This window comes from Diabrotica virgifera, chromosome 5 (genome assembly GCF_917563875.1).
Source record: "Diabrotica virgifera virgifera chromosome 5, PGI_DIABVI_V3a".
Classification (NCBI taxonomy): Eukaryota; Metazoa; Arthropoda; class Insecta; order Coleoptera; family Chrysomelidae; genus Diabrotica; species Diabrotica virgifera.
Genome location: NC_065447.1, coordinates 29205158 through 29222009, shown reverse-complemented (window position 1 = coordinate 29222009; position 16852 = coordinate 29205158). Strand labels below are relative to the sequence as shown.

Below are 16852 nucleotides of genomic sequence, written 5' to 3'. Positions count from 1 at the left end.
CGGATTCATATTCAAAAATGTCCCCTTTGAACAAATCTGAAGGGTGCCGGATTTTTGGGCAGAAATTGTTTAAACAATTTTTTTAAACAAATACATAAGATCACCTTTTATTGCCCCAAAAATATATTTTTAGGTTTTTTGGGTCATTATAAACAAGAAAGGTATCTTGTGATTTTTCTCAGAAATTGACAGTTTTCGAGTTATAGGCGATTTAAAATCTAAAAAATGCGAAAATACGCATTTTCGAGGCTTAAAAACTCATATTTAAATTAGTATTTTTAAGGGTGCTAATAACTTGGATTAAAGTTTAAACACTCCTTTTCAAGATTCCGAAGAGTGATCGGGTCTAACTTCAATTTAGACCGTAGTTTTTTAATTGTTAATTATGCGTGTCCATCCGGTTTTTTTGCCGGTGCGGCGCGCCCTATTTTCAAAAATCTCCTATTTTCCTCCGAAAAATATTTTTTCTAGATTCTTTGGGACGTTCCAAATAAAATAAGTTTCTTGACATTTTTCTCAAAAGTTAATAGTTTAACTATTAACTTTTGAGAAAAATGTCAAGAAACTTATTTTATTTAGAATGTCTCAAAGAATCTAGAAAAAGTATTTTTCGTAGGAAAATAGGAGATTTTTGAAATAGAGCGCGCCGCACCGGCCAAAAAATCGGATGGACATGCATAATTAACAATTAAAAAACTACGGTCTAAATTGAAGTTAGACCCGATCACTCTTCGAAATCTTGAAAAGGAATGTTTATACTTTAATACAAGTTATTGGCACCCTTAAAAATACTAATTTAAATATGAGTTTTTAAGCCTCAAAAATGCGTATTTTCACATTTTTTAGATTTTAAATCGGCTATAACTCGAAAACTGTCAATTTTTGAGAACAATCACAAGATACCTTTCTTGTTTAGAATGACCCAAAAAACCTAAAAATATATATTTTTGGAGCAATAAAAGGTGATCTTATGTATTTGTTTAAAAAAATTGTTTAAACAATTTCTGCCCAAAAATTCCGTCCGGCACCCTTCAGATTTGTTTAAAGGGGACATTTCTGAATATGAATCCGCAGAGAAACGGAATTAGAAATGTTTTTCAGACGTGAGCGGTCTCACCACATGGACTATTTTGAATGTTCTTGGATAACTGTTACTTGTATAATTACAAATTATTAATTCAGTTAATAAATATGATAATTTTTTCACTAATTATGTATTCAGGGATTGTAATAATTTATATACTGTACAACAAAAACTACTACTCAATTGAGAAAAGAGGAAAAGTGTTAAAGTATTTTACTATGGAACGCTTACAATTTTGAACATCTTTAACAACAAAATACTTGGATAACAGAATATATCCTAGTTCATTCTCTGCTTGGATCGTCCATAAATAACAAACAGTTAACTTTTTATTAAGTTCACGTCTTAAATCAATTATTTATCAAATACACTATAAATATTGAATCAACAACTCAAAATATTCCCGATGCCATGTCAAATATTTAAAATTGTCACTATCTTGTCATCATATTCTATTTGACTCAGTGCGTTGTATGACAAAGATAGCGAATGTTCGATTTGGAAAATATCACCACGAAAATATCCATTTTTTTTCAAATCCTGAAAAAATAATAAATATTTTTAAAACATTTAAACGCAGAATGAAAGACTAAATTATTATCGAGGGCCAAAAGTCCCTTAGAATAAATAAGTTTTCACACTACATTTTCTCTTAATTTTTCACCACTGTATCATATTAAAATTAAGAGAATTTAACATTACAGAAGTTTTCAGGGACTTTCGGCCCTCGGTAAGAACGTAATCTTTCATTCTGCGTTTAAATTTTTCAAAAATACTTTTAATAGTTGTCTCAGGATTTGAAAAAAATGAATCCCATTTAACCAGCATTGGAGACGAAACTACGTACCCATCCCCTCAACAGTATTACTATGAGAGGACTTTAGTTAGATAGTTTTTATAAAATTATTTATTTGTTAGTTAAATCCACAAGATTGACCTTTTTAAGTACTTTTTGGTTTAGAATAGTGTTCAAAATTAATTCAAGTAAGGTAACACAATATTCGTATGGAAAAGTGACAGATGTTGGTATTTTTTTAAACTAATAAAATGTGGCTGTATTTTTAAATGGTAACTGCCATTTTGGCTTTCGACAGTGTCGAAAATTGGGCGGTGAAAAGTTATTTGATTAACAGCAGAATTGACCACAGATATAGATACCTAATAGCCAATATATTAAGGCAGCCAAAACAACAATAAAAGTATGTATACACCGTTCTTAGGCGTCAACGCCCTTCGGTAGGGATCTATGGAGGAGTATCACCAAGCCGGAAGCCCTTATCCCTTCCCGTACCGCTCCTCCATAGGTCGATCAGACGCCAGTTTATTCCAGACCAAGCCGTAGACTCTATTGAGTTTTATACTACGGCGTTGGCCTTTTATAAATTTCATGACCTAGCTGAGGCTCGAACCAGCGACCGCAAATCGCAAATCCACTAAACTTGTCGATCGACTGAGCCCCAGCTAACTGGACCGTCAAGACCGACCAATAAAAGTATACGAAGGAATAAAAGCAATATTAATAAATAGAGGAGTGAGACAGGGTGACACAATATCACCGAAACTTTTCAATCAGGCTCTGGAAGATATTTTTAAAAGAATCGAATGGGAAGAAAAAGGTGTAGAAATTTGTTGACAACGCTTGAACCATCTAAGGTATGCTGATGACATTATATTGATAACTGATAAAAAAGAAGAATTGTTTGAAATGATGAAAGAACTGGGCATAGAAGCTGGAAAGATAGGCCTTAATATGAATTACAGTAAGACCAAAATCATAACAAATACAGATGAGGACATCACAATGATTATAGTATCAGACAAGATGAAATAGAATAAGTTTATGATTATATATTTCTGGGTCAAATTATAAAACTTAACAAGGAAAACCAAACAGCAGAGATCAAAAGACGAGTTAGACTGGCATGGGCGGCATTTGGAAAACTAAGGTACATCCTTTAAAACAAAAGATATCCACAGCATCTTAAGACCAAGGTATACAATCAATGTGTACTCCCTGTTCTCACTTATGGTTCCCATATGTGGACGTTTGTGATGTTGGGGGTTGCTGGACGAAGACACTCCCGAACAAACAAACTTAAACTTTCTACATATCTTTATTCTTACAAGGTTAAAGGTACAGTTACAACTACGTCGACCGACATTATAGTTAGGATAGGTCAAGGTGACCCATATCTCGGTAACTATATCCCCTGACCACGCGCCAGCAGAGTTCAGCGAACACACTGATACAACAATGAATGTCTCAGGTACTCGACCTTCCCACTTATATCTTATTATATTAAAAACAATGCCCATATGTATTACCATATATGGTTATGCTATACGTATTTCAATAATGACGTGTGCTGTGTTTGCAGTCTTGCGAATGAGTTGAATACTTTGAACTTTGCTACTATCGTAATAAATTATACAAATTGCAACTATAATATTGACCTTATTCTTATAACAAATAAATTAGGAAAATTCCGTGAGGGTTGTCGTGTACCATCACATCTCTCTGGGCGGGGAAAAGATGAAAGGGAATTTCAGTAACAATTTCCTTTCATCTCTATTTTATATTATTTATGCTGACTGACGTCTCTCCTTTATAAGAAAATTAAACAAACATATTAAAGAAAATGAGAAAAGAAAAAAAATGAGATATATAAATATTTACACTGAACCTTAAGTACTAGTGAAAGTCTTATGGTGGACTATTATTACACTTTTACACTATAACACTTTTCAGTACTTATTCTTTTTATATATTATACAGCTTAACGTTATTCTTATGTATGACTACTTGTTTACCCTTTTTCTCAATAATTACGTTAGGCGTTTCATCTTTAATTACGGTATATGGACCCGAAAACAAACAGTTAAGTTTTGTGTTTGGCTCCTTTTTTATTAATACCTTATCTCCTGGTTTATAAGTTATTTTACTCGTTTTGGCATCATATATTTTTTTTTTGCTGTGTTTTGTATGTGTTAGTGTTTCTCTGGCCTCCTTTGCGGCTACTTGTAGTCTGTATTTCAGTTCCATGGGATAGTCGTCAAAATTATACAGGGGTTCTATTTCGTTTTGAACATTTGTCGGCAGTCTACATATTTTTCCGAACACTAATTCGAACGGAGTATAACCCGTTGCTGAGTGTACTGAAATGTTATACGAAAAACAGAAATATTGCACCCATGTACTCCAATTTGTAGGGAATTTTGATAGTTGTATCCTAAGGTACGCATTTAAATGTTTGTGAGTATTTTCTAAAGCTCCTATTGTTTCGTGGTGATATGCTGTTGAGTTTAGTTTCTCTATTTGCAATAATGAGCATGTTTCCTTAAATGTTCTTGCCATAAACTCTGAGCCTTGGTCTGTGACTATTTTTCTGGGTACTCCATACCTCAGAATAAAATTTTCTACCAATGCCTTGGCTACTGTTTCGGCTTCTTTGTTCTTTATTACATATCCTTCTATGTATTTACTTAGCTCACATTGCAGTGTCAATATATATCTATTCCCACTGTCATCCATCTCAAATGGTCCTACTAGATCTATAAATATTGTGTCGAATGCGCAGGTGGCAGTCGATGTGATAGTTAGAGGTTGTTTGGTTATGATAGAATGCTTATGTCTTTGACAATCGTCGCATCTCTTCACAAATTCCTCGATATCTTTTCGTAAACTATTCCAAAAATAATATTTCCTTATATTTTTGTACATTCTATTTATTCCGGCATGCCCTCCTGTTGGTAACATGTGAAAATCATTAATTATAATTCTTCTTAATTTTTCATCTGCTATATTCTGTTTGTCTTGTACTATACATATTTTGATATCTCTTTCTTTAAATATTTTAGGATCCTTTCTTATCTCTTCAATAATTGGCTGATTCTTATTATTCTTTACTAGTACTAGTTCCTTTATATTCTTTTGTGCGCACATTTGAATCAAGGCTCTCAACGATGCTCGTAGCGCAGACGTTGATCGAGGTTCTTGATATGTCGAGTTTCTCAACGACGCTCGTAGTGCAGACGTTGATCGAAAATCTCGAATCAGATAAATAATATCGTCTTCTTCATTGTACAATATACTACTATTTGTATTTTCTTCAGCCGAATCTAGCTTCATTGTTTTGCAATCGTCCTTGTCTATCAGTTTTACCTCTACCGCACTTTTCGGGAATTTCAACAATTCGACTACGTCTGGTTGATCAGTCCATTCGTTCTTCGAATCGGTGATTTCCTCCTGCTTTTTCGTTTGTGCTCTCGTCATCACTAATATACTTTTCTCTGAGTCCTTATTTAGTTGCTTTAGTTCTTCTGATGTAACTTCTATTCGTGATAAGGCGTCAGCTGTTACATTTTCAGCTCCTTTCACGTATTTAATTGTAAAGTCGTATTCTTCTAACTTCAATCTAAATTTGGTTAATCTGCTGGAAGGGTTTGTCATACCAAATAGGTACACCAATGGTCGGTGGTCTGTCAAAATAATAAATTCTTTCTGTAGAAGGTAATGTCTCCATTTAGCAATGCTCCATACTATTGCCAGTAATTCTTTTTCTATCGTAGGATAATTCATTTCCGCTTTATTAAGTGTTCTACTGGCATATGCTACCGGTTTGTCATTCCCGTTTGACAAAGTTGCTCCTAGTGCGATGCCAGATGCATCTGTCCGTAGAATAAACGTGTTCTCCTCCGATAAATCTGGGAATTCCATTACGGGGGGGTTTGATAATGACGTCTTGAGGCTTTCAAAAGCTTTTTGGCATTCTGTTGTCCACTCAAATTTTACATTTTTCCTTGATAGTCTATTTAGAGGTGCGGCTATTTCTGCAAAATGATTGATATGTTTTCTGTAATAATTTGCAAAGGCTACGAATCTTTTTGCTTCTTTTGCATTTTGTGGTATTGGATATTGTTCCAATGCGGTGATCTTTTCCGGATCTGGTGCTACACCTTTATTCGAAATCTTGTGTCCTAAATATAATAGTTCTTTTTTCATAAACTCGCATTTAATTGGATTTAATTTCAGATTTACTTTCCTTAGTCTCTCTAATACCTTCACTAAATTCTGATTATGCTGTTGTAGACTGTTGCCAAAGACTATCAAATCATCAAGATATATAAACATGTTTTCATAATTTAAACCTGACATTGCCATAGTCATGGCTCGTGAGAAACATCCTGGGCTTGTCTTTAACCCCATCGGAAGTCGTGTCATTTGATATTGACCTCTATCGGTTGCGAATGCTGTGTACGGTCTGGACTTAGAATCGAGTTCTATTTGGTAATATCCTTGGTATAAATCTAAATGTGAAAAATATGTTGCTCCTGATAAAGCGTCTAGGATTTCTTCTATGCATGGTAATGGAAATCTGTCATTCTCAATTTTGTTGTTTAGTTGTCTGTAATCTATCACAACTCTCCATTTCTTGTTTCCATTTTCATCGTTTTTCTTTGGCACTATAAGTAGTGGAGATGAGAATTCTGATATTGCATTTTCAATAATCCCGTCTTTTAACATTTTGTCTACTTGTCTATTTATTTCCGTTTTTTGTCCGTGTGGTAATCTATACGGTTTTGTATAAGCAGGTGATACTCCTTTTTGCAATTTTATTTTTGCTTTGTATACGTCCGTCGTTGTGCATGGATCGTTTTCTAAGAAAAACACATCGGAATATTTTACACATATTTTTTCTATTGCTCTTTTTTCCTCTAGCGATAAATTTTTTGTGTTTATTATATTCAAAAGTCTTTCGGCACGACTCACCGATTGTTTTGATTCTCCCATGTGGAAAACGTCGAACTTGTCTAATCTTTCGACCTTCGGTCTAAAATTCTTAACAATTATTTCTCTATCATTGATATTTAATATCCTTATTGGTATTTTTCCGTCGACTGGTTTTGAGACTGTTCCTGCCGAGAAAATTCCTTCCGCTATCTCCTGTGGTATAGTTACAAAATCTCCGTAGTGTGTCCCGATCTCGAAAAAAAATAATTTTTCACATCTCCTAGGTATTATTATCGTATAAATTTCTCCCATAGATAGCATTTTAAAATCTCTTCTCATTCCTTCTACATGTAACGATAATTTTAAGGATTCGTAATCTATTGTAGCAAAATATTGGTATAAAAAATCGCTACCAATAACCCCATCGACTTTATTTGTGAAACTCTTCATAACTGCAAATTCCTGTGTCAACGTTATCTTCTCTGAGTTATCTAATATTTCAAGGTCACACAATAAGGTTCCCCTTGTATATATAGTTTTTCCGGTAACACCTCGCAAGCTAATACGTCGGGTTTTGTTTATGTCGGTGTAGTTTTTATCTAAACATTCTTCAAATAAAACGCTGACTGTTGCGCCAGTGTCAATTAATAGTTTTTTGCGTTTTCCTCTGTAATAAACATTAATATAATTTAATCCACTTGCTGTGGAATTATCTGCCTCCATTTGATGGGCCACGAAAAAAATCTACTTCTTGTATTGTGCTTGTGTGTGGTTGCTCTTGGCGGGGCTGCTCCTCTGTTGCGAAATATGCTCCTGGTGAATTTCTGTTGCTGGGGTTTCTACCTTGCGACCAATTATTATTTCTCCCTCGATGACCATGTCCTGCTCCTCTGTTTCTTTGAGACCTACCTCTGTTATGATATTGTCTTACTTCGTTTCCATTTGTATTTCTATTATTATATGTCTTGTAACCTTCTTTTCTCCTGTCAAAACTATTTTTGTATCCGTTTGTTGTATTTCTTCTTCCGCCTCTATATGTTTTATTCATGTGGTACATTCCTGCAGTTTCCGTTCGAGTTAGCGATTCTTCGTTCTTTGCGCTTGCTATCGCTTCCGCTAAAGTGCTAAAGTTCTTGGCTTTCAAAATTGTCTTTATCTTGTCATTTTTTAAACCGTTAGTAAACACGCTTATTGCAATTTTTTCGTTTACTTTGGCCAGCACTTCTTCTGCATCTCTGTTTCCCTCTGCTTGTGCTATTGTTAATTTAGCCATGAGCTCCTCTAAACTTCTTCCAAATTTTTCTATTGACCTATTCTCTTGTTTCGCTGAGTTGATCTCCGCTGACAGAACAGGGATAGATTGTTTTACTAGAAACTTTTCTTTAATATCGGTTATTAGTGCCGCGTTTGAGTTGTAAGTGGTCTTCAGTCGTAATTTTGCTGCTTGCGTTAGTTTCACCTTCAACAGGTACTTTGTTAGTTGCGGTTTTCCTTCATCATCTAAAAATTCATCGTACAGTTCAATTGCGTCTATGAATGCTCTAATTGATTCTTCGGTGTTTCCTATGTGAGGGATCAGGTTCCCTGCTGTTTTCAGTTCGAATTTCTCTCCCATCTTGTCGTTGTTATGTTCAACTTGTCTTTTCCGTAGTTCTGTTTGGACTTTTCCGATCTTTTCTCCAATTTTTGCAATAATATCTGCAATGAATTTGTCTTCTGCTGCCTTACAGCTGTCACCTTTGTATATTTTATGCACCGTCCTAAACTGTTCCGTGATAGTCCTGAGTTTTTCCACCCATTTATCTGTGATTAGCTTATTTTTCCTTCGTTCTATAGTGTCTTTTGTGAGATTCCTATTTAATATAGTTATATCTTCCAGAATACGTTGAAATCTTTCCTCGAACATAAATTCGGCTTGGCCTGCCTACGTTACTCAATAGTATATGGCCTAGTGTCTCGAAGTCTCAATTACTTCGTAAAGCTTATCATTGCCGTTAAGTTTATCAAATATAACAAAATGTAACATATAAAATAATATAATAAAACATAAATGTAAGTAAAATAAAAGGATCAATAATATTGGATAACCGTCAATATTTAAAGTGTCAGTAAATAAGTAAGTGAGTAATTATATAATAAAAAAAAAATCAAAATTTCAATATGAAAATAAAAAAAATAGTCATCAAACTTACTTCATAAGCAGTTAAACTGTATTGTATTAAAAAGAAAAATTACTCACGAATATGGGTTCATGTGTCTATGCATTTGGTCCTGGATTCTGGGCGTCTAACCTCAGCATCTCCATTGATTTAGATACTTCCTGTCGGATGTGGCGTCGAAGCTGCTTCTTCCATCGTCGATACAGTAGCCATCCGACGATGATTATGGCCAGGCTGAACGATACAATTCCCAAAACTCCCGGGATTGATAGCTTCTCGTTTTCGCCGGTTTCAGCTGTCACACCTCCGCTGTTGCCTGCTTGGTTTATGAAGATCTGTTCCTCTTTTTCTTTATTCTGGTTGTTTCCCATCTTACGTGTAGAGCTGCATACCTCAATCTATATGCGAACCAGAAAACTCCATTCTTTAACTTAAGGCACGGGTCGCCATGTGATGTTGGGGGTTGCTGGACGAAGACACTCCCGAACAAACAAACTTAAACTTTCTACATATCTTTATTCTTACAAGGTTAAAGGTACAGTTACAACTACGTCGACCGACATTATAGTTAGGATAGGTCAAGGTGACCCATATCTCGGTAACTATATCCCCTGACCACGCGCCAGCAGAGTTCAGCGAACACACTGATACAACAATGAATGTCTCAGGTACTCGACCTTCCCACTTATATCTTATTATATTAAAAACAATGCCCATATGTATTACCATATATGGTTATGCTATACGTATTTCAATAATGACGTGTGCTGTGTTTGCAGTCTTGCGAATGAGTTGAATACTTTGAACTTTGCTACTATCGTAATAAATTATACAAATTGCAACTATAATATTGACCTTATTCTTATAACAAATAAATTAGGAAAATTCCGTGAGGGTTGTCGTGTACCATCACACGTTTACAAAAGCAAACATGGACAAAATCAAAAACGCAAAGAGCAATGGAAAGTCAAATGTTGTATATCAGACTAATCGATAAAAAGAGAAACGAGTGGATAAGAGAGAAAACAAAAGTTAGGGATGTTTGACAAGAAGTTGCAAAATTGAAATGGAGATTTACCGGACACAGCATAAGACAAAATGAAAACCGATGGAACAAAATTCTTATAAATTGGAGACAGTGGTAATATAAACGAAGCAGATGAAGGCCCCAAATAAGATGGGCAGATGATATCAAAAAGCACGAGGGCTCTAGGTCCTAGGTGGATGACTGAAGAGATGAACCGAAGAAGGCTAATTAGATAGCATGATACAATACCTGAAGATATGACATGGAGTCGGTGGGCGGGGCCTACGTAGCTACGTCACTCTGTGAGTAGAACAGCATTAAATTCAGTGTGGTCGTATAGTAAACGGTGTTTATTTTTTTGTTTAAGGTGAATTTTACTTATAATTTGTTAAACTTTTATTAAAAATGAGGTGTGCCGTGTTTGGTTGTAATGTGGACAATCAATCACAAGGTTTCGATACGAATATCAAGTTTTTTAGTTTCCCAAAAGACAAAAAAGTGCGATGTATGTGAAAACAATTATGTATACGTAAACGTGCAGACAATTTTAACGTTAACAACGCTCGTATCTGTTCAACACATTGTAACAGCAACGATTATGAACGCAATCTGAAACACGAGCTGCTTGGATATTCTCCTAAAAATTTTCAATGCCTTAAAAAAAAGCTATTCCATCACAAAATTTAGTCAAAGTGGGAAAAGGCAAAGTAGATTCTGGTAGAGAGCAACTAACTATTTTTAATGGGAAATAAGCCACAATTTTACTAAAAAATGATTTTATTAACGTTTCGACGTCCAAATCGGATGCCGTGGTCAAAATACAAAAAATATTAATGAATTAAACAAAAATGTTGTTGCTTAGTAAAAAATTCTTCTAATAATTTATTTAATCTGACTCATTTATATCGGCAATTCAGACATATATTATACATTTTAAAGTAGAAGAATTTAAAATGATATTGCCAATTGTTCATTTGATTACATGAAATCAACCCCAACTCAAGAATATCCGTCACAAAAAAATAATAGCATGCGATCTGTCTTTAAAAGTACAACCTATTTAAAAATACAATTAGTTTACTCTCAAAACTAATACCAGATTCTAATATAATACTTACGATAATATTAGTTAGACCTAATACTTAGGATGTCATGATAGTATTACGAGGTTTTTTCCTGGTTTTCACTCATGATTTACTATGGAATCTCTAATGCGAGAATTTTACTGTCACCGTTGCATGTGGTCATGTGTTGTATGTTTAAAGACAGATCGCATGCAATTATTTTTTTTGTGACGGATATTCTTGAGTTGGGGTTGATTTCATGTAATCAAATGAAGAATAATTGGCAATATCATTTTAAAGTCTTCTACTTTAAAATGTATAATATATTATGTCTGAATTGCCGATATAAATTAGTCAGATTAAATAAATTATTACAAGATTTTTTAACTAAGCAACAACATTTTTGTTTAATTCATTAATATTTTTGTATTTAGAGAGCGGCATCCGATTTTTACGTCTAAACGTTAATAAAATCATTTTTTTGGTAAAATTGTGGCTTATTTCCCATTAAAAATAGTTAATTACAAAAATGCCACAAGAAAATAGCTTCAAAACAATAGTAGAGAGCAACGCTGTGTATTATACAGTATAATATACCTAATGAGACGTATCTTGCCTAATAATATAAAATCATGTTTGTAATTGATTTCTATTATTAGATTATGTTCTCAATAATTATATTTAATCATACTAAACAAAACAGCACTTCTCGAAAATTTCACAACTGATATTAAAAGCTAAAATCCCCAAATCATAATGGAAATGCATTCGAAATGTAAAGGATCTACTCACAACGCGACGTCATGCGCGACCTTAACGAAATTAGGAACGCTGCGTGTCGTATCTATGATTAGATAGATAAAACTGCCATTTATTAACAACTTTTATAGATTAAGTACTCAAATGCAACTAAAATTACTTTTAGTAGTTTTTGTTGCTGTAACTACTGTTTTGTTAACTGCTGTAAAAACTACTGCTTCAATCCATGATCCCCACCTTATAATGACTTGTTTATGTGGCAAAAGGACACCGGAAAGTATTTCTTTATTATATCTGCACTCTCGACGGAGCTCTCATGGAAACCATTATAGTTGCGAGCCCTTATCGTTTTGTAAACCTATTTCTTGCATAACGCGTGAATCAGATAATGATTTTACTTCACTATATTTAATATTATAGGTGAAGAACTATATTTATTATTGCTGAACAAAAACGATTCCCACAAAATTTTTGCAATGTTAACCTATCCTAATAATTTTTATTAATTTTAATTGGTACATCCTCTTACAATGTATAAGTACTCAAACAAAAATAGAATAGAAGTTATTCTTTCGCTTAATAATTATATAGCACATGTCATTTTATTCAGTTTAATTATACTATTAAATAAGGCATGCTGCCAGTTATTCCAGAAGAGTGAGAAATAACAAGAATTTTTTCAATAAATTAATTCCTCTTGAATGGGTATTTGACTTCATTGTTAGAACTGTAATGGGTAAACTATTAAAATTATAATATTATACGAGGATGCAATAAAAAATTCTTAGTATATGACATATGACACATTATCTAGACTTATTTGCACGTACTTTACGTACACACACCCAAACTTATATGGAATCACCATGTATTTCAAAGAAATATTTATTTATTTTGAAAAAACTTTTTATTGTTGCGAAGAATAAAGGTTTTTATTGAAAATAAACAAATCGATAAGACAATCAGATAGTACAGCTCGGTACTTTATAGGTTATTTGCTTGAGTTGCAAATTGAACGAAAATAAATAAACTAACTTTTGCGTCCAAAACCGAAAATATGCCTCATGTGGGGTTATAGAACTTACAACGGGGAAAGATATTGGTCTTGTGGAGAAAGTAATGTTCTCAGAGGGACATAGCTGTAGAGCTATGCGTAACACACGGGCGTTCTGTCCAAAACCTATGCTAGGTAACAGGAACTAGGAAAGCTTAAAAATAAAGCAAGGGAAAGTCGTCAAAAAGTAATATGGGCTCGCCACGATTGTTTAATTGTCCAATCAGCTGGATAAGACCCAAAAATTTCTCACCTGCAGCTCAAAAGGCAGTTTTTAGAAGCTACAAGTGTAACTTTTTCAGTTGAAACGATAAGAAGAAGAGTTCGTGCCAAGAAGTATACAGCAGGAGACAGTTACTGAGTTCCCGAGTTATCCAGCGAGCACAAGATTGGTCGCCTAAATTGGTGTCTTCACCACCAAAACTCGAACATTGGGAATTGACAAAATGTGCTATTTTCAGAAAAAGTCAGGTTTGGTGTAAAATCATATGACCCACGAAATCGTGTACTTAGAGGTCGAAGAAGACAAGCAAGAACGAAAACCGTTAGATCTGTTCACAAATATACAAGGGGAAGTAGAATGTTCTGGAGAGGAATTGCGATCCGTAAAAAAACTCCTTTAATTTTCATCCAATCAACTTTAACTGCTCACAGGTATGTTGATAACCTGTGGTTAGGCTCTGGAGAGATGGAACAAGAGAAAATTTAATTTTCATGCATGATAATGGACCTCCACATACCATTAGAGTGGCTAGAGACATCATTGAAGCAGAAGGCATCCCTTGTTTGGAGTGGACTGCTTGCTCACCCGAGCTTAACCCTCTAGATTATTTGTGGAATATGCTTAAAAGAAAAATTAGAGCTCGCCGGGATAATCCACAAAACACTGCACGGCTAGTATAAGTTGCTTTTGAAGAATGGAGCAACCTACCATAACAGAATGTTGAAATTTGATTAGGCGCGTGCCCAAGCAAACTGAAGCTTGCATAGGACTAGAGGTGATAACACTGGCTACCAAAAAAAAAAAAAAATAAAAAAAAAATAAAAACAATTTAAACATTATTAGTTTTACATTAAAATTTTTTATTCTATTAGTTTTAAAACAACTAGTTTTAATTTGTTTGTTAAATACTTTATCGTTTTATTTAATTGTTACGTATTTATTATTAAATTGCTTTAAAATAAATTATGTTTGACTTCGTGTGTTCGTTTTTTTAAATTCGTACGAAATAATAAGAAATATCAGATGATTCCATATAAGTTTGTACTTTAACTGAGTACCGCAATATGATTGTTTTAACTGAGGAAGACGAGATAACCCTAATAATATACATAGAGAGCTCGTGATGATTGTTTTAATAATTGAGGACGAGATAAATTTTGATAACTGAGAGTGTGAAATAATTCTGTCTTGTTACGGGCAAAGAACCAGCCTTTTATAGAAATTTCCAAGCGAGGGGAGGTTTTATGATCTTTTTTATGCCTTATAGTTTTTTAAATTCAAAAGCAATAAAATATTTTTATAGTCGACTATTAGAAGACCATTTCAGTGAGAATAGATCGATAAAAAATATAGGTGTGCGGTCAAAATTGTTTCTTATGTCGATAAAAGGAAATTTTACATACGTTTACTAACGCCTAGATTTGGCGCTTTAGATATGGTGTAAATAATATATACAAACGATCTGATTTACATGCAGGTGTATTCAAGAATCGATTCAAAAAGTATTTTATACCGATAATCTCACGTTGAGTTGACGCCTCATATATTATCTTTATAATCATTTTTAGAACATATATGAAAAGACCTGATTTATGAGATAATAAGCTTAAAAAGACAATTTAACGAAAACAACCTTTTGTAGTAAAGTAAATCTAGCACGGGCTGGCTATATTATGTTAGTCAAGAAAGAAATGTATACAGAGATCTATTAAGAAAGAAATATGATAGGGATGTAACAAATAAACAATGATTCCTATTAAAATATCTATTATCAACAAATCAAATATTCTGAAATAAGCCACAATTTAACTATAAAAATTATTTTATTAACGTTTCGACGTCCACATCGGATGTCATTGTCAAAAATACAAAATATCAATTAATTGTTGCCTCAAGGAAATAGCTTCAGAACAACATTAAAATATCTATTTTAATAATTGTCATATGTATTCTAATGTTTTACTCTGAATTACTTACTGACAAATATTAAATAGCTTAATATTGGTATTTTGAACCTTTTAGGCAAACCTCAAGTACGAGATAATTCTCCGGCCGAACGTTCCCTAAGCAATCACGAAGTTCCAAATTCCTATCTAAATGGTAACATCCCGGAGCAATATATGGGCTATCATCCGCGCGATCATCCCCAGATCTCGCCTGCCGGTTCCATGATGTCATCGGGACCTCCCCCAATGGCTCCCATCCCTCACATGGGTGCACACCCGAATTCCAGCCACGGTGGTTCTCACCAAAGCCTTCAACATGCAGGGTACCATCCTGCACCGGCGAGACATGATCAGAACCAAAATCTGAAGAACGGCGTGCAACAGGCTCAACCCGCGCATGCGCCCGCTAGCGCTACAGGCCAGGTTTCTTCCAGTAAACATCATGAACAAAGGTTGACACACGAACAGGTAGGGTATCTTGTGCACTGAAAATAATATAATTTATAGAGGCTAAATAACCCACTAACTTCGATTATCATTATCTTTGCTTTCATCCCTATGCGGAGTCGGCTTCACAAATTACATTTCTCCATAAACTTCCACCTTGGGTCATACCAATATCAAATACCGTTTACCGACATGTCCTGCATATGCGTTTCCCCCCTCGTCTTCTTTGGTATTCCTCTGCTACTTGTCACAGTAACCCGCAGATTAGCAATTGTTCATATTGCGTGATTAACATCTCTACATTGAACAGCTGGGCTTCGATTTTCTTCTCTATATGTTGGACATTAACCCATTAACGCCTACGGGTACCATATGGAGCCAACAAATTGCATACACATCGGAGTCTATTTACCATATTGTTAGGTAAAATTTAGCAGAGAGATTCGGCCTATTTGTAGTTCAAGGTTAGATACCTTTTCTTGAATGAACAACCCAAATTTAGTTTTATACCTATTTTCCAGTGTAATAACTTTTTTAATTTACGGTTGGTTTTTTTGGGCCAAAATATGGAGATTCGTTTCGTGTAAGTGTTTTATTTATTATTTTTTGCAGTATTATCCCCGTTTTTGTTTTCAAAAGATGTTTTACAAACTTTAATAAATAATTTGTACAGGTTTTCATAATATTTCATCTTTTGGTTTTTTCGTAACTAGGCCAAAAATATGGGTGTTCCCAAATGGAACCGCTAGGCGGTTTGCTGGATATATTTTTTTCACTATTCTTTTTTTACTTTTCTTATTTTTAGAGGAATTTCGTTGAAAAAAGATCTCGGTAGGTAGGTATAGCTTTTGAGGAAAACGAAAGTAATAATGATGTTTCTGTCGTTTATATAGAATCTCCAGATACTAACATTTTGACAGACGACGATTCGGCAGATAAAAATGACGCGGGTTTTATTGATAATCGAAATCGTAACCAGCTGTCTTCGGGCGTGGAAATTGGATTTTCGAATGATACTAGAATCGAAGGCACTGCTGAAGTCACGATCGTAAAAGAAACCACTTAGATCCACCCCGTACTAGCAGTGCAATTCCATCTACGCCAACTGATGGAGGTCTAAATATTTTCAAGCTGCAGCAACATGCAGATTTTTGCAAAGAAAGGGAGTTGGTTTCTACAGTGTATGATTTTCTAGAGCCTGATTACTCAAAGTATACTGGTTCAAGCCCTTCAGAACTTTTTAGATTACAGCAACTAGACCTGTTAAAAGGTTTTCAAGACAGGAAAAAGAAACATTGTTGTTCCGAGGCCAAAAATATTGTTTCAAAATACAATATTAATGTAGGTGGTACTGATTT

At 34.3% G+C, this 16852-nt stretch overlaps 1 protein-coding gene across 1 annotated transcript in view; it reads left to right on the top strand.

Moving 5' to 3' along the window:
- The window catches only part of LOC114334752 (serine/threonine-protein kinase PAK mbt), a 52272-nt gene that overhangs the window by 14990 nt on the left and 20430 nt on the right, over nucleotides 1-16852 (top strand). Inside the window, exon 2 of the mRNA XM_028284846.2 lies at nucleotides 15124-15515. Within this exon, the coding sequence (XP_028140647.1) occupies nucleotides 15124-15515 (392 nt within the window). The remainder of the gene's footprint in view (nucleotides 1-15123; nucleotides 15516-16852) is intronic.